Source organism: Notolepis coatsorum (genome assembly GCF_963971535.1).
Source record: "Notolepis coatsorum genome assembly, chromosome: 14".
Classification (NCBI taxonomy): Eukaryota; Metazoa; Chordata; class Actinopteri; order Aulopiformes; family Paralepididae; genus Notolepis; species Notolepis coatsorum.
In genome coordinates, this window is record NC_140178.1 from 106,538,179 (window position 1) to 106,560,950 (window position 22,772).

General features: G+C 45.0%; 1 protein-coding gene across 1 annotated transcript in view; it reads right to left on the minus strand.

Annotated features, from left to right (window-relative positions):
* The window catches only part of LOC311240693 (E3 ubiquitin-protein ligase SMURF2), a 212,832-nt gene that overhangs the window by 122,104 nt on the left and 67,956 nt on the right, over nucleotides 1-22,772 (minus strand). The window contains exon 2 of the mRNA XM_084329266.1: nucleotides 4,215-4,253. Within this exon, the coding sequence (XP_084185392.1) occupies nucleotides 4,215-4,253 (39 nt within the window). The remainder of the gene's footprint in view (nucleotides 1-4,214; nucleotides 4,254-22,772) is intronic.

The following is a 22,772-nucleotide window of genomic DNA, read 5'->3' on the forward strand; positions in this document are numbered from 1 at the left end:
CATGTTATCTTCAGCATCTTCCTCAGCGTCCACATTTCAAAAGAGTCCATCATCCTCTTTGCCTCTTCATTCAGCGTCCATGCTTCTGCTCCGTATGAAAAGACTGACATAACATACGTTTCCAAAATCCTGGTCTTCGTTTTCCAACTTATTTTTCTTTTCAATAATTCTTTATGGTTCCAGAATGCGCCCTTTGCAATTCCGGTTCTTCTCTTAATGTCCATGTTAGCTCTTCCACCTTCACTGATCCAGCTTCCAAGGTACATGTACTCCTTCACTTGTTCAAGTTTTTCTCCATCCACCTGTATTTTACAAACAGTTCCTGGTGTTTTTTCAATGATCATTACTTTAGTTTTCTTTGTGTTTAGCGACATTCCATAGTTTTTGCATTCGACATTCAGCTTATTCATCATGTCCTGTAGATCTTCTTGACAGTTACAGACTATAGCAGTGTCATCCGCGTATCTTATATTGGTGATGTTCTCTTCGCAAAGTTTTACTCCTTTCCCTCCTCTCAGACCTTTTTTCATCAGTGATTCACTGTACATATTAAAGAGTACAGGGGACAAGATGCATCCTTGTCTTACACCCTTCTCCACCGGGAAGTCTCTTGATTTCTCCTTTCCTATTCTAACATTAGCCTTCTGCCTCCAGTATAAGTTGGCAATTATTCTTCGGTCAGAAACTGGTATTTTGAATTCTTCCATTGTTCTCATCAATGTTGTATGTTCAACTCTGTCGAAGGCCTTCGTGAAATCGATGAAGCAAATATACAGCTTCTTCTGTTGGTCTATCGATTTTTCACCAATGATTCTGAGTTGGCAGATTGCATCTCTTGTTCCTTTTCCTTTGCGAAAACCCATTTGGCTATCCGAGAGCTGATGTTCAATTATGGGTTCTATTCTGTTCTTGATGATTTTCAGGAGTACTTTTGATGCATGAGATACCAAACTGATAGTCCTGTAATTGTTGCGTTCTGTGGCTCTTCCGGTCTTTGGGATCGGAATGAACATTGATTTTAGGAAATCATTTGAGTTATAGATGTTGTTTACCAGTTTCACAAGGAGCTCGATGCATCCGTCACCAGAGTTCTTAACACTTTGGGTGCCATGGGTTAAATTCATGATATACCATAGATTGCCAGCTCTATTTGTCTATGGAGAAGTACCCCTTCTTTGCATGGCTATAACTTTTTAAATTCTATTGCTACATTGCCATTATTAGGGCCCATTCAAAGTCCTATATGTATTGTTCATTGTGTAGCAACGTTAAACTTTTTCATTCACATATTCATACTAAAGTATGGTCTAATGTATAAGTATGTTTTCATCTCTTTCTGCAGCTTTCTCCAGAACGTGATATATAGCCCCAAATGCATTATATTGATGATGCAATACAGTTTTATGGCAATCGGCGCGATATAAAAAATTCCAACTAGACGTACTTCTAGAAGTTACTACACGTCATCTGATGTTGACCGGATGGGCTAGGGGGCGTTTATAATTCCGTGGGCAGCGTTATACCAATCATCTAATGTGGGTCAAATGTTGATCATAGCAGTTAGTATCGAAGACGGTAATTTTACACGCTAAAACTCACCCCAGTCTCCTCGCGCCGTTGGGCGATCAGCGTAGAGTAGAAATTTTACCATTATGGGATGTCGATTTACCCGGTCCATTTCCAGGTTGTATAATGGTATATACGTCCAAATCATGTTGTTTATCGAGTTATTGGCAATGGATCGCTATATATTGTGACGAGCCAGAGTGCCGGGAGCCAAACCGAGTGCCCGGAAGTAATATGGCCGACCAGCACAACCTCCACAGCACTTCCTGTTTGGCGATTGCGCCGATCGGCCACCAGATGGCGCTCCTGAACCGCCAGAGAGCTCAGTGGATCCTCCTGGTGGATCTCAGGCCAGCGGAGGGGAAATATGAATCCGATCACAGATTTTTGAAATATTGATATTAAAGACGCTGTAAAGCGTCCTTCGGCAACTTGAGCATGGCCGGGAAGGACGCTGTAACACGTCTTCTGGCAGTTAAAGTGTTAATCAGTTCAGCAGGGATCTCATCCTCGCCGGGCGATCTGTCCGTGGCCAGTGACTTCACAGCCTCTTCAACTTCTTTTTTCGTGATCTGGACTTTTTCTATCTCTTCTAGACTAATTCCTGTGTCTGATGTTCTGTTCTGGTCTTTGTATAGTGTTTCCACATACTCTGCCCATCTATTAATTATTTCCTTCTCGTCAAGGAGCAGTTTTCCTTCACGTTATGCACGTTAATTAACACTTTCTCTGCCAAGGACGCCTAAACTCGTCATTACCCGCCATGCTAATTCTGCCAATGACGCAGCAACACGTCATTGAGATCAATATTTCAAAAATCTGTGATCGCAATCATATTTCTCCCGCGGAGACTTGAGATCTACTGTTGATCCCCTCTCAACTCTCCAACGGTTCAAGAGCGCCATCTGGTGCTCATCCAAACGGAAACGGAAACTGGTGCTCATCCAAATTCGGTCCGATCACTCGCTAGACACAATGGACAGCAATCCGTTACCAATAACTCGATAAACAACATGATTTGGACGTATATACTATTATACAACCTGGAGATGGATCGCATATTTCAACATCCCATAATAGGAATATTTTTGCTCCACGCTCATCGCCCAATGCTACGAGGAAGCTGCAGTGAGTTTCAGCGTTTTTTTTTACCGTGTTCGATACAAACTGCTCTAATGATCATATCACCCACACTAGATGAATCATCTAACGTTGGCCACGGAATTATAAACAACCCCCCCCCCATCCGGTCAACATCAGATGATAAGTAGTAACTTCTATAAGCACGTCCATTTGAAATTTTCTATCTTGCGCCGATCGCTATCAAACTGTATTTGATCATCAATATAATGCATTTAGGGCTATAAATCACGTTCTGCAGAAAGCTGCAGAAAACGATAAAAACATATTTATACTTTAGACCGTATTTTAGTATGAATATGTGAATGAAAAAGTATAACGTTGCTACACCCTGAACAATAGATACTTGATGTTGAATGGGCCATAGTAATGTCAATTTAGCAATACAATTTAAAAAGTTATAGCCCTGCAAAGAAGGGGAACTTCTCCATAGACAAATAGAGCTGACAGAGGATGGTATAATGATGTACATAAGCCTGGCGAAGAAAGTGTTAAGCTATGCACGTTTGGCTGCCTAACGTTAAGATAGCAGGAGCCGTCGTCAAACAAAGATGTTGTTTCAACAAATGTATTATCATTCAAACGTTATTGAAGCCTCCCGTGACCAGTATGTAGGTACTACTACTCTTAATAACTGCAGCAATATGCACATATGCGCTGCGTTATAAGCGTAAATGTGCGCTGTGTGCTTAAAGTCAAGACTCGACAGTACTGAACCAGAACAATTATCTAGGAGCAAATTTTTTGCATGATTAAAAAAACGATGGTTCGAACGTCCGTTCAAAAAACCCTGGCGGGGCACCCAAGTGGCGACCCATGTAACGCGCTGCGTCGCAAAGCCGTCGACCCAGGTTCGATTCCCGGACTCGGCATCCTTTGCCGAATGTCTCCCGTTCTTCCTCTCTCTCTCTCTCTCTCTCTACCGGACTGCCCGGTAGTACAAACAAATAAAAATCTACCAAAAACATAATTAAAAATAAATAAATAAATAAAACCCTGGCGAAGTTCGAATCCCAAAAAACGGGCTTCGGAGAAACAGCTCTACCATGTAGAACATGTACGTCAATAATAACGCCGACGTGCATATGACGTCTCCGTGACCTTGGTGCCACGCATTCCAATAAAGGGCAGAGAGAGAGAGAGAGAAAAAATATATAAAATTATAATTATTATTATATGTTTGTGTCGCAAATAAAAAATGTAAACAATAACTCTTGGGTATCCATATGGAGTCTGGAGTTATGAAGACAATGCGCTCGTCTGGGTTATTTCCCGGAGGACACCGCAGCCCTTTCCTCCTCTCTGGTGCCGCGTGTGCCCCCCCCCCCCCCGTCCCCCCCCCGTCCGTCTTAACGTCCCGGGTTGACCCGTATTTCACATCTCTCACGGGAGGGGGGTCTACTTATCTCTCCCTGCCACCCCACCCCCCTGAAGCAACACGGGTGGTTTAGCCAGAGAAGTGGTGGTGGTGATAAAAGAATTACAGACGAAAAAAAGAGGTTACTTACGAAAGAAGTCTTTCTTCACCAGGTTTTTGGCGCAGAGTACTGAAAGAGAAGAGAGGGGGGGGGGGGGGGGGGGTGGAGGGTTACTTCACATGGAGAGAACTCCCAGACGGGCTGCTTGGCTTCCGTGTGTACGGCTGTGTGCGGGGAGGTTGTTGTAGTGTAGGAGATGATACGGTTAAAAAAACGCCGTTGCGATTCAGTTCCTGAAGTCACAAACTTGGTTTGATACCACACATGTGAGAGAGAACACTGAACAGCTACTTCCACCGGGCAAAAAGACTGTATACCGACGGACAGACTGTATAAATGATCACACGAGCATACGCACAAAAGCACTGTAACCCTACCACACTACAGAAGGTTAACCCTTTCACTACCCTTACACGCCACACAAGCACACTTATTACACACACACATAGTGCTGCTATTTACACTGTAGAATATATCTATATTATCCATGTTTTTTTACCTTGTATTGTATAGTTTGTAGAGATCGTTGAATACTGTTGTCAATGTCTACTACAAGTCAATTAGTTGATTATTATGCTTTTTTGTCTTTTGAGCGAGTTTAGGCTATTCCATGAAAAATGTATTCAATCTTTATTTATACTTGATAAATACACTGAGTAGTTAATACTCATTTACAGTGTCGGCGAAATGACAAAGAAAAATGCTAAGTACATCTCTCGTAAGCACGGGATTAAAAAAAAGAGGGCCTTCCGCCTCGCTGCGCCTGGAAGACTCACAATTCGACCGATTTCTCAACTAAATCGAATTGATCGATTCGTCGACAGAACCCACGACCGTACAAGAATGGGTTTAGTCTTAGGACAGCCCTGATCGCTAGATCCCTAGTTAGGCCTATGTATGACATCATCATACCTATGGACATTAGGAGCCAGGTACGCCAGCTGCACTGAACCGGACAGAAAGGCCATTCAGAGGGTCATAAACTGGGCACAGAGAATCATCGGCTGCCCCCTCCCCTCCCTGAAGGACTAACTGCACAACTCCCGCTGCCTCAACACGGCAAAAAAAACATTACCAAGGAGGACAGCTCACAACTGTTGGACCTGTTGCCATCGGGCAGGCGTTACAGGTGCATCAGAGTCAGAACAAACAGGCTCAGAGACAGTTTCTTCCCCAGAGCCATCACCACCTTGAACTCTAACATGCACCAATAACTCACCCCTTCTCCCTCCTCCCACACTGTGCAACATCCTGCCCCTCAAGTGCCATATCCACTAGGGATGGGTACCTTTCACATTTGAACCGATACCGGTACCGGTACCTGTGAATCGATACCGGTACCCAACGGTACCTTTTTTCGGTACTTTAGTCTCAAGAAATTTAATTTACCTACCTCAGTCGTAAAAAAAAAAATCCAAACTTCAAATAACTACAATTTCGACAGTTTTCGGCTTGTCATTGCTCCGACTGCTTTGTTGTTGAATCAAGTCAAATCCTAGGTAAGCATATATTGTGCATGTGAACGTTGACATGAAAAGAAAAAAGTTAAAAAAAATTTATTAATTTTTTTTTTTTTTTTTTGTATCTCACTTGTTCGATACTCGGTAGTACCGACGTGTTTCGGTTCGGTACCTCAAAAGTACCGAATTCGGTACCCATCCCTAATATCCACAGTGCAATACCCACCCACTACCGTCTGACACTGGGATTGTTATTTAGTATATTGTACAGTATTGAAACATTGTTTTATTGTATAGTATATTTCTCTTTTATAACTTTTTTTTTATATTTGCTTCCACTAATGCACCTTAAGTTTGAGTCCCAAATCTCATGGTATGCAAATATGATGACAATAAAGTACAATCTAATCTAATCTAGGGAGGCTAGGCTAGCTAACTAAATGTTTTCAAAAGTAAGCTAAAAACGTACCATGATGCATTACATCCACACTGTGATTATTGTACTGTAAATGAGCTATTTTATTGCGCTGCTTTTATTCCGTCTATTTTATGCAAATGTTATGTCTATTTTTATGTCTGCTCTTTATGCATTGCTTTTATTCCGTCAATGTTATGCTCCTTTTATGCCCATGTCCATTTATATCCGTTTTATGTCCACTTACGCATTTTACTGCTGTGAAGCACTTTAGGCTGCAATTCTAATATGAAAGGTGGAAACTAAAGCTCATTATTATTATGATCATCATCTCAAAACGTGTCGCGCTCATTTGCTCACTGAAATGTTTCAGATCCATCATTATCAGCAAGGCAGAGGATGAGCAGAGTTTCAGTCTCTCCAGAACCACAGCAGCGCTGAGCAGAACCCTCCAGAACCAGAGCAGCCTGTAGCAGCAGAGCTGAGCAGAACCCTCCAGAACCAGAGCAGCCTGTAGCAGCAGAGCTGAGGAGAACCCTCCAGAACCAGAGCAGCCTGTAGCAGCAGAGCTGAGGAGAACCCTCCAGAACCACAGCAGCCTGTAGCAGCAGAGCTGAGGAGAACCCTCCAGAACCACAGCAGCCTGTAGCAGCAGAGCTGAGGAGAACCCTCCAGAACCACAGCAGCCTGTAGCAGCAGAGCTGAGGAGAACCCTCCAGAACAACAGCAGCCTGTAGCAGCAGAGCTGAGGAGAACTCTCCAGAACCACAGCAGCCTGTAGCAGCAGAGCTGAGGAGAACCCTCCAGAACCACAGCAGCCTGTAGCAGCAGAGCTGAGGAGAACCCTCCAGAACAACAGCAGCCTGTAGCAGCAGAGCTGAGGAGAACCCTCCAGAACCACAGCAGCCTGTAGCAGCAGAGCTGAGGAGAACCCTCCAGAACAACAGCAGCCTGTAGCAGCAGAGCTGAGGAGAACCCTCCAGAACCACAGCAGCCTGTAGCAGCAGAGCTGAGGAGAACCCTCCAGAACCACAGCAGCCTGTAGCAGCAGAGCTGAGGAGAACCCTCCAGAACCACAGCAGCCTGTAGCAGCAGAGCTGAGGAGAACCCTCCAGAACCACAGCAGCCTGTAGCAGCAGAGCTGAGGAGAACCATGCAGGTGACTGCTGCTGAGGCTAACGGAGAGGGAGAGAGAGAGAGAGAGAGAGAGAGAGAGAGAGAGAGAGAGAGAGAGAGAGAGAGAGAGAGAGAGAGAGAGAGAGAGAGAGAGAGAGAGAGAGAGAGAGAGAGAGAGAGAGAGAGAGAGAGAGAGAGAGAGAGAGTAGAGCCATATGGAATCCGCGATCACGGAATCGCGGACGGAATCGCGGAATTGAGCAATAAAAATGGAATCAACTATAAAAAAAATTAATAATTTTTTTTTTTTTTTTTACTTTTTCTTTCTTTTATGTTGTGGGACTTGTACAGCACTTTGTTCAACTTTGTCAGTGCTGTAAAGTTTAAACCTTTTTAAATCTTAGACAAACAAAACACTTTGCTTTCATGAAATATTGTAAGTCGTCATTTGAGGCTTTATAAAAGCAGCACAATGAACACAAATAAGTCAGTGCCGAGTCCGACCTCATCTTAAATAACAAACAGCATTGCTTGTTGTAGTTAACAAAGAGAGGCAGAGTTTATTTTGCTAAAATATATATATATATAATTTTTTTTATTTTTATTTATTTATTTTTTCATATTCGAATCCCATGCCCATCGAACGAAGCTTCGAAGTATTTAAGACAGCCCTATTAAATGGACTGTTATATCTTATTAAATTGTGGACATTTATTCATTCCCACTTATTAGACACTATTTCTGATGGTAAAATGAGCGTACAAAGCAAAATACAGAATTCTGAAATATTAAAACGGAAAAAAACTGAATTTGGAAAAAAATAAAATGGAATTTGGAAAAAAATAAAACGGATTTCATATGGCTCTGAGAGAGAGAGAGAGAGAGAGAGAGAGAGAGAGAGAGAGAGAGAGAGAGAGAGAGAGAGACATAAGAGAGAGAGAGAGACAGAGAGACAGAGAGACAGAGAGAAAGACAGACAGACAGACAGACAGACAGACAGACAGACAGACAGACAGACAGACAGACAGACAGACAGACAGACAGACAGACAGACAGACAGACAGACAGACAGACAGACAGACAGACAGACAGACAGACAGATAGATAGACAGACAGACAGACAGACAGACAGACAGAGACCCCTTTCATCCCACCGCTTGTGTGTCTGTGTAGATCAGGTGACCTTTTTGATATGAAGTGCCATTTCTTTCATGTTCTCATCAATCATGTGACAGTGAGCCATATAGCCTCACAGCAAGAAGGTCCTGGGTTCGATTCCCGCCTGGGGACCGCCGGGTTGCTGGGTGCCCAGGTGCCCTGGTGGCACATCTAAAAGCAATTCTTCCAAAACCACATTCAGCATCTAGGACGACTTAGTACTTGTTGTTACATTTTACTCACGTCTACGAAGGCCGACTTCAGTTTCATAGACCTATGCAATCTCATTTCTAAATTATGACGATTTCTTTTCTTGTAAAAAAAATTTACTTTATTTAAAAAAAGAATTTACTTAACTTTTTTTTTATTTTTAATGGCGATTCTGACTTGAGTTATTTTGTATGTTACAAGAGACTTTTAAGTATAATTTTTTTTAACCTTCTCTTTCTCCTATTTTTCTCTGATTTTCTCCCCGTCCCAATTAGTCATTGTGCCAATTCCCCCCCCCCCCCCCCTGGTTGTTGTACGCATGTTCTCCCACGAGTCGGTACAAGGGTGTCCTGATGTCGAACGCACGCTTCCTTCGAGACGTGCGCCGTCAAGCCAGTGACGTTCTTCCCACTTGGCAGCGAGGACTCTCATTGGTGGAGTGTAACGCGTGGGAGGGCACGCTATCTCCACCAAGTCCTGCCCCGCTGAGCAGGCGCCGAGACCTGACCTGTAGGAGTCGCTGTCCACAACGTCCGATTCCCACCCGCCAGCTTTCCCACCCCCTAATACTGCCAATTGTATAAGTATGAACGGCCAGCCAAGCTGGTAGCAACGCCGAGAGCTGGGCTCGAACCCAGCGTCTCCTGCATTGGTGACAAGCGCAATATCCGCTACGCCACCCGACCGCTAGACTTTTAAGTTTAAGTCAAGCACTTTCATATTATGTTATGTTGTCCGTTGAGTGCAATAAATGATTTTATTGAAAAAATAAGAATCATGTGAGAGAATCGTGATCTCAATTCTTAAGAGAGAAAAATCGTGATTCACATTTGAGCAAGAATCAGGCAGCAGCCCTCCTCCTGCTGGAACCAGCCTCACTCTCACTCTCTCAGTCAGTACCGGCTGGTCCTAGTACTACCTTATCTTGTCTAGCACAGTCTCTGGAGCGTAACAGTAAGAAGCATTTTGTATGAAAGTATTCTGTACTTCTGTATGACAACTATTAAAGAAACTTGAAAACTACCTCCTGCTGGTACCAGCCTCACTCTCAGTCAGTACCGGCTGATCCCAATACTACCTCCTGCTGGTACCAGCCTCACTCTCAGTCAGTACCGGCTGATCCCAATACTACCTCCTGCTGGTACCAGCCTCACTCTCAGTCAGTACCGGCTGGTCCTAATACTACCTCCTGCTGGTACCAGCCTCACTCTCAGTCAGTACCGGCTGGTCCTAATACTACCTCCTGCTGGTACCAGCCTCACTCTCAGTCAGTACCGGCTGGTCCTAATACTACCTCCTGCTGGTACCAGCCTCACTCTCAGTCAGTACCGGCTGATCCTAATACTACCTCCTGCTGGTACCAGCCTCACTCTCAGTCAGTACCGGCTGATCCTAATACTACCTCCTGCTGGTACCAGCCTCACTCTCAGTCAGTACCGGCTGATCCTAATACTACCTCCTGCTGGTACCAGCCTCACTCTCAGTCAGTACCGGCTGGTCCTAATACTACCTCCTGCTGGTACCAGCCTCACTCTCAGTCAGTACCGGCTGGTCCTAATACTACCTCCTGCTGGTACCAGCCTCACTCTCAGTCAGTACCGGCTGATCCTAATACTACCTCCTGCTGGTACCAGCCTCACTCTCAGTCAGTACCGGCTGATCCTAATACTACCTCCTGCTGGTACCAGCCTCACTCTCAGTCAGTACCGGCTGATCCTAATACTACCTCCTGCTGGTACCAGCCTCACTCTCAGTCAGTACCGGCTGATCCTAATACTACCTCCTGCTGGAACCAGCCACGTTTCAAGTTTGTTTTTATTTGTCACGTATAAGGTGCATGTACTCTACAGTGAAATGCTTGGTTCTGCATGAGCCCCTGAGAATGTGCTTCATACAGTAAAAAAATAAGTAGTAAAAGAGGAATAACACTATACAATATACAAGCTAAAGTACAACCTAAGTAAGTACAATCTAAGCACAGTGAGTAAAAATGCAGACAACAATGGAGGTACAAATGCAGACAACGAGGTACAAAAACGTTAAGGCAAGGTGCAAATGCAAAATGGGGTCTGAACGTAGTGCAAATCTCTTTAATAAATAGATAAATATAATGTAGTGATAGTGTTAAAGTGTCTAAACAGTGAGTGTTTGTTTAAAGTGAGTGTGTGCAATGAGCAGCTTCACACCAATCTGAACACCACGGCTGTGTGGTGCGACGACGACCACCATGTGAGTCCGTTTCACACCCACCACCAGGGGGGGGGGAAGTCTGCCCCGTGTCTCGTCGCGAGCCCCGAGGCAGAGTGTGCGAGTGCTTCCCCCCCCCCCCCCCCCCCCCCCCCCCTCTGTAGGGGCCCGCTCGCCTAATGCCCTCACGACTCACGTGCAGGTGAAAGTGCTCAGACTTTACTTTGCTAACACAAACAGACAAAAGGCAACACCCATAGGGGCAGACTGCGGCTTAAGCCATTGAATCTACAGCCACTGCTATTCATCTGCTCCTCCGCCCCCCCCCGCCGCCCCCCTGACGCACACACACACACACACACACACACACGCACACGCACACACACACACACACGCACACTTCAGGTCGGGCGCCGAAACAGTGTATCCTGCTAGGAGAGGAGACCAGGACACACACACACACACGCACACACCGTCTACACATGAAAGTGCCGTGTCGACTACATCACAACGCACAAATCACAGGCCGCGTGTGAGAGAGACGCATCATCAGCGCGGGTGTTTACAGATACACGGGGGGGGGGGGGGGGGGGGGAGCGTGCGGGGGTTGATTAATGAGAGAAGCGCCGTCGAAAGATGGAGGAGGAGGAGAGAGAACAGAGGAGGAGGAGGAGGAGGAGAGAGAACAGACAGACGACTAAAGTTGATCAAAAACCTCTCTTTGGGGAGGGGGGGTGGTGGTGGGGTGGTGGGGGGTGGGACATGCTCCACAGACTAGGAAGAATTTCTTTCCGCAAACATCCCTGAGAATGTGTTACGTTCCAGTGAAACATCTGGTCTGCATCTCCCTCTCGGTCGCTCTCTCTTCCTCAGCACGCACACGCATGCACACATCAATACACACGCATCAATACACACACACACCACACGCATCAATACACACACACGCGCGCGCATCAATACACACACACGGGACCCTGAGAGAGTCTTCAACACCTCACTCTCCACTCCAACTACAGTGATCTAATTAATTATTAACAGGCAGAGAGAGTGAAGTGAAGCAGTGTGTGTGTGTGTGTGTGTGTGTGTGTGTGTGTGTGTGTGTGTGTGTGTGTGTGTGTGTGTAGCACTGGGAGGCTGTGATGGGGGGTAAGTAGCGTGGAGAGCAGTTGAGAAGAACAGGTGACAGTATTCTTAGTTTCCCACAATGCCTTGTACCCCCCCCCCCCCCCCCCCCCCACCAGGGACTCAAGGTATATTCAACGTATGTTGCTAGGCAACAAGGACGCCGCTAGCTTGCCGCCTTTGTAACAGCGATTCCCGTTTGCACGCGACAGAAGTAGCTTGAAGTCTGTCCGTTTGAATGAAAGCCGGCGATAGACTTGTTTGCTTTCCGTCAGGGTCTTTCGTCGTGAGGAGAAGGAGCTAGCTAAGCAGTAGTGACTAGGGATGGGTACCGAATTAGGTACTTTTAAAAAGGTACCTACCGAATCACGTCGGTACTACAGAGTACCGATTCACGTGAGATCCGTCGGTGCCACATTTCGTTACTGTAAAAAAAAAGATTTTGTTTTGTTATTTCAAAAAAAAAAAAAATTTGACAACGTCAATGTTTACGAAACGAAACCTATGAAGTGTGCCGCACGCACGTTCACATGCACAATATACGCTTACCTAGGATTTGACTTGATTCAACAACAAAGCAGTCGGGGCAATGGCAAACCGAAAACGGTCAAAAGTAGAGATGTTCCGATACCATTTTTCCCTTTCCGATCCGATTCCGATACCTAAGCTTTGGGTATCGGCCGATACCGATATTTATCCGATACCAGTGCATACATAAAAAAATAAAAATAAAAAAATTATATAAATTATACTTTTTTTTTTTTTTTTTTTACAGATACTGTTATACTGTTTTTTTTGTCATAACTAGAAAGTAATGGTATTTATTCAACAACAGGTGATTGTATAGATTTGTATTAGTATTATTAATCAATGAGTATGGGCTGCAGCACTGCAGATATACCCTACTCCAATGATCCACACGGACATTAAACGGTGTTGCACTCGCTACTCAGTGGCTCTGCAGATATACCCTATTCAGTCTGTAAGCTAGTGGGAGATAGAACGTTCATGTTGTGATTTTTGATGCAAAATAAATATTCAACATTCTCTTTTGAAACTCCGCCTCAGACTCTTATCCTTTGGCACTTGCTGTACTTTGCTTGCAGGTCTGCAGCCATTATTGCTGGATTATGAATAGCACCAACTTTAGACACGGTAACGTTATCAAGCTAAGCTAACTGACCTAGCTCGTCTTCCCGCATTGACATTTGATAACGTTAGTAATAGTCAGCTAACGCTAGTCAGTAGCTACTTATACAATTCACCGTGGGTGCATTATTGTTGATAGCCGGTCACGGACAGTGTTAGGTCCTGGAGAAAGGACAGGCGATCATCTGATTTGATGTAACGTTAAAGCGGATGTTGTTCCAACTAGCTATCTTTCCAGCTAATGCTATCATAACACCAGCAAAACACATCCCGTCCGAGCTCCCCGTCACACCAGCACTGTCGGGGACAATGGAATTTAAGAAAGTGTATCTGCTGTTAAAATGACACAGCATCACACTTTAAAACATGTTCATTTTATAATCCTCACTCTCCGCAGGACTCGGCAGGAGATAAATTACATCATGGGATCGGAGGCTACAATTCACGTGTACTTGCCGATACCGATACCAGCATTTTAGGCAGTATCGGCGGCATTTCCGATACTGGTATCGGTATCGGAACAACTCTAGTCAAAAGTGTGGTTATTTGAAGTTTGGATTTTTTTTCTCACAACTGAGGTAGGTAGATTACATTTTTAGAGGCTAAAGTACCGAAAAAAGGTACCGTTGGATACCGGTATCGATTAACAGGTACCGGTTCAAATGTGAAAGGTACCCAACCCTAGTAGTGACCGTGAGGAATGCAGGGCCCGTTATTTAGCACTAGGGCTGCTCGATTACTGTGAGAATCATAATCAAGATCATTTTGATTTGATATTGAAATCACGATTATTAAACAATCATTGATTTGAAAACAGCATTTGTTTTCCACCTAACATCCCAGAACTACCACCTAACATCCCAGAACTACCACCTAACATCCCAGAACTACCACCTAACACCACAGAACTACCACCTAACATCACACCACTACCACCTAACATCCCAGAACTACCACCTAACATCACACCACTACCACCTAACATCCCAGAACTACCACCTAACATCACAGACCACCACCTAACATCCCAGAACTACCACCTAACATCACAGACCACCACCTAACATCCCAGAACTACCACCTAACATCACACCACCACCACAGAACTACCACCTAACATCCCAGAACTACCACCTAACATCCCAGAACTACCACCTAACACCACAGAACTACCACCTAACATCCCAGAACTACCACCTAACATCACAGAACTACCACCTAACATCACACCACTACCACCTAACATCCCAGAACTACCACCTAACACCACAGAACTACCACCTAACATCCCAGAACTACCACCTAACATCCCAGAACTACCACCTAACATCCCAGAACTACCACCTAACATCCCAGAACTACCACCTAACACCACAGAACTACCACCTAACACCACAGAACTACCACCTAACATCACACCACTACCACCTAACATCACAGAACTACCACCTAACACCACAGAACTACCACCTAACATCACACCACTACCACCTAACATCACAGAACTACCACCTAACACCACAGAACTACCACCTAACACCACAGAACTACCACCTAACACCACAGAACTACCACCTAACATCCCAGAACTACCACCTAACATCCCAGAACTACCACCTAACACCACAGAACTACCACCTAACATCCCAGAACTACCACCTAACATCCCAGAACTACCACCTAACACCACAGAACTACCACCTAACATCCCAGAACTACCACCTAACACCACAGAACTACCATGCATGGTAGCACAGAACAAGGAGCCAGGAGACGCATCTCCATGAAGCACCGTCTCTCTCATTCTCCTCGCTGAACTATTTATCCCGTCATCCGTTCAGTAGTTTCGATTTTTTTCTCTCCAATTCATTCCAACGACAGATTGACGTCAGCATTTCAAGATGCAAACGTCAGCTTTAAAAAAGAACGAAAAAAAAACATCAGTTCGCCACATTGGTTTAAACCCGGAAGTAGGTCGGAAGAAGATGTCGCCAGCGGAATGGACTTGGCGTGACGCCAGGGACTGAATAATAAACGAGACAGGAAGACAAGGAGACCAGAGAGGCCAGTGACGAGACGAACGAGCGTCTGTGTGTCTGACGGAGAGGGAGGGGAGATGACATGGCACACACAATGCCTAAGCCTCTATAAGGCTGAGACCACTCAATGAATAATTATCGATAACTGTGTGAAATCGATAAGTGGCATCACTTATCGATATTTTGCATGTGTACACATTTAATTATAAAAAAAATTATAATTTTTTTAATACTTTTTTTTTTATGCACTTTTTCTCCCCATTTTCTCATTTTCCCCATTTGTGGTAGTTCCCCATTTTCTCCCCAATTTCGTATTTCCAATTCTCCCCTCCCCTGGCTTGAACGTTGCTAGACTATGCCTCCCACTGGTCGGTTGTAGTGAGGATAGAAGCCTTGCATCACATGTCCCCTCCGGTACACGAGGAGGCAGCCTGTCGCATCTTTTCACCGCAACAGCTCAAACTCTGTGGCGAGGAGTAACGCGTGGGAGGCTCATGCTGCCCCTGACACTTCCTGTTTCCGCCCTACCGGCGTCACCCAACCGACCTGTAGGAGTCGCTGTCCACAACGTCCAATCCCCACCCACCGGCTTTCCCACCCTCTAATACTGCCAATTGTGTTAGTATGACGGCCGGCCAAGCCGGTAGCAACGCAGAGAGCAGGGCTCGATACCAGTCTCTCCTGCGTTAGTGGCGAGCGCCTTGCCCACTGCGCCACTTTTCTTTTTTTAAATACTTTATACTAAAATACTAGGTCTTGTGGCACGTTTAATTAAAACATCCCCATTTCATGTAAATTCAGTTGAATTGCAACTCTGCACTGTGCATTCAATATCACATCCAGAGACCACAGAGATAAAAGGATCACTGTGGTAGTTTTGAATGGGGGAAATCTGTAACACTAAAGACGGCGGCAACGACAAAGAATTGCTGCAAAATAAACAGATTTGTTGTTTACATAATACTTTTTTTTAAGTATTCAAAAAGAAATACCAATAGGGCGGCTAAGTGGCGCAGTGGGCAAGGCGCTCGACACTAGTGCAGGAGATGCTGGGTTCGAGCCCAGCTCTCGGCATTGCTACCAGCTTGGCTGGTCGTTCATACTAACACAATTGGCAGTGTTAGGGGTGGGAAAGCTGGTGGGTGGGTCCTGGTCATTGTAAAACAGCGACTCCTACAGTTCGGTCAGGGCGCCTGCTCAGCGAGGATAGGATCTAAGGGGGGTAGTGTGATCCTTCCACACGTTACACCCGCTCAGTGAGAGTCCGCACTGCCAGGTGAAAAGAAGCGGTTGATTGGCTACACATGTGTCGGAGGAAGAACGTGATAGCCTCCACTCTCCCAGACCGACCGTAGGGGGTAGGTGCGCAGCGACCAGGAAGGGGATTGGGAATTGGCATAACGACTAACATCGAGGAAAAACGGAGGAAAAAGGAGGGGGAAAAAGATCAAAAAATAAATAAAAAAAATACCAATAAAAATATCGATATTTTTAGATAATTTTGTCCCGATTCATCGATTCTTCCAAATGGCATAATGGTCTCTATAATGTCCCTCTGGTCTGCCGGGGGGAAGCAGACCTACAGACCCTCCTGCTGCGAGAAGCTCCGTTTAACCCTTTCACTGCAGCACTACCAAAACGGTTAACCCTTTCACTGCGACAATACACAGAAGATTAACCCTTTCACTGCCACACGACAGCCGGTTAACCCTTTCACTGCCACATGGCAGAAGGTTAACCGGCGACCGGCGGTTGTGTGACAGTAAAGGGTTAACCTTCTGTCGTGTGGCAGTGAAAGGGTTAAACCAGCAAGCTGCACAGCAGGAAGCCAACGCTGCAATTAGGCCTCTGTACAGGCTCCATGTGAAAATATACAAGGGCCAGAATTACAGCGGAGAGCTGAAAACAGATAAAGACCAAACCGCTGGAATGGTGATGGCTGGGAGACAATGGCAGACGAGGAGGAGGCCAATCGGGACTGGTGGAGAGACCACAGCTCGTGGCGATAACCCGGGCGCTCATCCTGCAGGAACTTCCAGGAAGCCAGACGGAAGCAACGGCTGGGGAATTCTACTGCACTTTCGTGGAAAAAAAATCGTAGAATTGGCTTTTTTTTGTGGTCTTTTTCGGTAGGAGTGAGTTTGTCATTACGTTTTTTTTTTTTTTTAAATGAAGACACTAGTTTCTGCCTGGTTACAGTTTTCTTCATTTACAACGTGGCTGTATCCTTTTTAGTGCATGTGTGACAGGGAATGTTATAATGTCCCTCCACCACTGGATTGTCTAAAGATAGCCATGTCTGAAATGCTTAAGACGAGACAGTACCGCCTAATAGGCAAAACAAATATTTGAATAGATATCACTATGAAACTTTCCCAGTTTGTTATGTACATAACGACTAAGAAAAAATATATTGCAAGTTTTCTGAATTGTATGTTTATATATGCAAATTAGTAGGGCTGACCCCTATTAGTCGATTTTTTTTTTTTACTTCGATTGTGTGTGTGTGTGTGTGTGTGTGTGTGTGTGTGTGTGTGTGTGTGTGTGTGTGTGTGTGTGTGTGTGTGTGTGTGTGTGTGTGTGTGTGTGTGTGTGTGTGTGTGGCTTTGTTCAGATTTGGTCCACTCAGGCCCTGTCCACACGAGAGTTTGGATTTAATATGACCGAAGTTTGAAAAAATAAAACTCCGTCCACACGGTGAACACAGGTGGACAACCGTGTATAACTGCGTACTCACGGGCAGAGCTGGAACCCAGCAACCGAGTAGGGTCGAGCTGCAGACTCGGAGCCTCGAGGTCCAGATTGGTACTTCCGGCGGCCACAGGACTAATGCGGAAGTATCTCGAAGTGGCCGCCGGAAGTACCAATCTGGACCTCGAGGCTCCGAGTCTGCAGCTGGACCCTATTGCAGCAACCGATACATTTAGTACAATGTAATACAATGCCAAAGCAGTAGGCGGCGATGTTGTTCAGACATGAAGGCCATTTCAACCAATCAGAAAAGACTGAACGCTCACTAAACTTCCTGTTGGGTCGCGATCTGCCATTAATTAACTGAAGAAGAAGAAGTAACGTTACCGATATGAAATGGATGTAAACGTTATTTAACAGATTGCAGAATGGGTACAATACAATACGGCTCAATACAAACAATTGTTAAGGGGATGCAGTCTGGACTGGGTTCCTTATAAGTTATAACAATAACTTGACAACACATGAGTTTAGTTTAGCTGCAGCTACATGTTTACTCTGAGCGTCAACAGACATCAGTCGATCACAACACTCTTCAACACAGACGATACGTTTTGAACAAAAGTTTGTTACAATCATTTTCATATAACGCTACTTGGGACAGCTCTGCTGTAAACACTGGTGTTGTTGGCTCTGCTCTAATCTCTCTACCCCGCGGTCTGCCGTGAACATGGGGAATAATTGCGACAGCTCTGCTGTAAACACTGGGAATAACCTCGGTTGCTATGCCCACACGCAACTGCAAAACCGCACAACTCCACCCTGGCCACCGGTTTCAAAAGACCGCGGTTGCAGCGTAGCAAATCCCCGGTTGTGTGTGGCCGAACAGTGCAACTGCGCACATACAATCACGGTTACATTAAACCCAGCGTTCGTGTGGACGGGGCCTCAGTCTGTCCCATGAGGCGTCGCACGTATGAGGCGTCTGGCAAGTTCATTTTGGGCCACAGTGTGTACGTGCCTCTGCATGGAAGGGAGATGTAGAGAACCTGGCGCTGTGGTGCCGGGAAAACAGCCTCTCCCTGAACGTCAGCTAAACAAAAGAGATGATTGTGGACTTTAGGAGGACGGGGGTCAGGGACTACAGCCCCCTCAGCATCGACGGGGCACCGGTTGAGAGAGTGAACAGCTTTAAGTACCTCGGAGTCCACATATCCGAGGACTTGACATGGACCACACTAGGGCTGACCCCAATTAATCGATTAGTCGACTAATCGGTCGAAAGGAGCCGTAGTCGACTGGCCAACCTTTTAGTCTAATATAATTAAAAAAAAATTATTAATATTTTTTTATTTTTGTATCATTCTTTCCAAAAGAAAAGAGGCCTAGAAGCGTGGCTAACGCTAATGGCACGCATACCAGAGGCTAACTGCCTACGAAAACAGGCACAGATGCACTGAAAGAGGATTTCACCATCTAATGAACACACTAGACCAGTGGTCACCAACCTTTTTAAGCCCAAGATCACTTTTTTTTTTTTTGGTGAAGGCAAGATCTACCTATTGAAGCGTTGAGAGAAAAAGACAGCCAAGATTGTACTTTAAACTAAATTACTTTTATTTGCCTGTATTCTAATTACATGCAATGCTTTGGTCCAACATTAAAACGTCAAAGTAGAACTGTAATATGTACTTTCTCAATCAGTGCTAAGTGCAGTCATCTTATGCGGCATCACTTTTCACATCAAAACAAAAGTAGAACTGTAATGTGGACTTTCTCATATTATTAACCATTGACAAACATATTTACAATTAGCATTTTATAAAGTAGAACTGTAATGTGTACTTTCTCAGTCAGTGCTAAGTGCAGTCATCTTATGCAGCATCACTTTTCACATCAAAACAAAAGTAGAACTGTAATGTGGACTTTCTCATATTATTAACATTGACAAACATATTTACAATTAGCATTTTATAAAGTAGAACTGTAATGTGTACTTTCTCAGTCAGTGCTAAGTGCAGTCATCTTATGCAGCATCACTTTTCACATCAAAACAAAAGTAGAACTGTAATGACCTTCTCCTATTAATTAACATTGCCAAACATATTTACAATTAGCATTTTATAAAGTAGAACTGTAATGTGTACTTTCTCAGTCAGTGCTAAGTGCAGTCCTCTTATGCAGCATCACTTCTCACATCAAAACAAAAGTAGAACTGTAATGTGGACTCTCATATTATTAACATTAGAAAATGCTAATTGTAATGTTTGTCAAAGTAGAACTGTAATATGTACTTTCTCAGTCAGTGCTAAGTGCAGTAATCTTATGCAGCATCACTTTTCACATCAAAACAAAAGTAGAACTGTAATGTGGACTCTCAGGGAAAGATTAAAAAAATAAAAAATAAAAATGCGTACATTTATTTTTTTCAGGGAAAGATCTACAGGGAAGGTCTCAAAGATCTACCAGTCGATCAAGATCGACGGGTTGGTGACCACTGCACTAGACTAATATCAAGATGTATCCATCAGTGGACCAATTGCATGCTTTTGCAGAGGACAAGAAGCCTTCAGTCGACTCCTTCAGACATTAAGCACCCCCCACAGCCCAAATGGAATGATAAAAAAGTTAAAAAAAAAAAAAAAAAAAATTAAATTTGTTTTAAAAATATTATATATATATATTTTTCCTGGCACCCTCCTCCGGCTCTTTTTTTATCCACTTTTTTTCTATTTTTCTCCCATCCCAATTACCCGCTGTGCCAATTCTCCCCTCCCCTGTCTTTGGACGTTGCTCGCATATGCCCCCCACTGGCCGGTTGTAGGGAGGATAGAAGCCTTGCATCACGTGTCCCCTCCGATACACGAGGAGGCAGCCTGTCACATCTTTTCACCTGCCAGTGCGGACTCTCATTGGCAAGGTGTAATGTGTGGGAGGCTCACACTACCCCTGCCATTTCCTGTCTCTGCTGTGCAGGCGACCCCAACCGACCTGTAGGAGTCGCTGTCCACAACTACCAGACTACCACCCTTTGACTTCCCACCCTATAACCCTGCCAATTGAGTTAGTATGACGGCTGGCCCAAGCCGGAGGCAACGACGACAGCCGGAGTCGAACCCGGTGTCTCTTGCGTTGGTGACGAGCGCAATGTCGACTGCGCCACCCAGCCGCCCTATCCTCCTCCTCCTCTTAACCCTTTAATCGCCGTTGACGCTTTTCAGTGTCATTCCCCGCCATGCTTATTCTGCCGATGACGCTGTACAGCGTCATTGATATCAATATTTCAAAAATCTGTGATCGAAATCATATTTCTCCCCCGGAGACATTATATGTACTGGTGAGCCCCTGTCAACTCTCTAACGGTTCAAGAGCGCCATCTGGTGGCCGATCGGCAGATCGCCCAGGGCATAAACAGGGAAGTGGACGCTGGTGCTCATTTCAATTTGGTCCGATCACTCGCTATAGGTCCCGGGACTCGAGCTCGACACAATGGATATCGATCCGTTGCCAATAACTCGATAAACAACATGATTTGGACGTATATACTATTATACAACCTGAAAATGATATTTGTCTAGTCTAGTGTGTTCATTAGATGGGTGAAATCCTCTTTCAGTGCCTCTGTGCCTGTTTTCGTAGGCAGTTAGCCTCTGGTATGCGTGCCATTAGCGTTAGCCACGCTTCTAGGCCTCTTTTCTTTTGGAAAGAATGATACAATTTTTTTTTTTTTTTTATTATATTAGACTAAAAGGTTGGCCAGTCGACTACGGCTCCTTTCGACCGATTAGTCGACTAATCGATTAATAGGGGTCAGCCCTAGTGTGGTGACGGTCCATGTCAAGTCCTCGGATATGTGGACTCCGAGGTACTTAAAGCTGTTCACTCTCTCAACCGGTGCCCCGTCGATGCTGAGGGGGCTGTAGTCCCTGACCCCCGTCCTCCTAAAGTCCACAATCATCTCTTTTGTTTAGCTGACGTTCAGGGAGAGGCTGTTTTCCCGGCACCACAGCGCCAGGTTCTCTACATCTCCCTTCCATGCAGAGGCACGTACACACTGTGGCCCAAAATGAACTTGCCAGACGCCTCATACGTGCGACGCCTCATGGGACAGACTGAGTGGACCAAATCTGAACAAAGCCACACACACACACACACACACACACACACACACACACACACACACACACACACACACACACACACACACACACACACACACACACACACACACACACACACACACACACACACACACACACACACACACACACACACACACACCACACACACACACACACACACACACACACACACACACACACACACACACACACACACACACACACACACACACACACACGAATCCTCCTCAGCCTCACGGTTGAGACAGAGCGACATGGTGACGGGATGCTGGTGGAGAGAGACATCAAGAGAGACATGTAGGGTAGGCTGCGGTTAGGGTACCCCGGCTCTCTGCAGTCGCCCCTCGCGACAGCGGTGGCCTCGTTTTAGATTCCCTGGGGGGCTAGGATGATTATGCATTCCAACTGATCTCCCGCCTCGAGCCCGCGTTGCGATGATGAATCTTAATTTCAAAACACGCATCCAGTTCTCTGAGGTCTCCCTAATGATGAGCCTTTTCATGTTTGATGTTCCGATTTTAACACAAAGTTTCTAAAAGGAGCGGAAGAATGTAGGGCGGGCAGAGAGGGGGGGGGGCACTGTAGGGGGAAAGAGAGAGGGGGGGGGGTATAAAACACAATGGCTGCTGATTCAACAATGAGAAAACTACAGGCAGTAGCTCAAAATATATTTCAAGACACCCATATCAAGCATTTTTTTTTATATATAATAATATAATATAATATAGTCATTATTAGGGCTGTCAACGTTAATGCTTTAACTTGATATTAATTTAATTATTTAAAGCATTAAAATAAATTAATCTAGATTCATCTATGGAGTGAAAAATCTTCAATCCGCGGATATAAGAAAGAGGTCTAGCTGAGTCAATGTTGGTGGTATTGTTGAACATTTG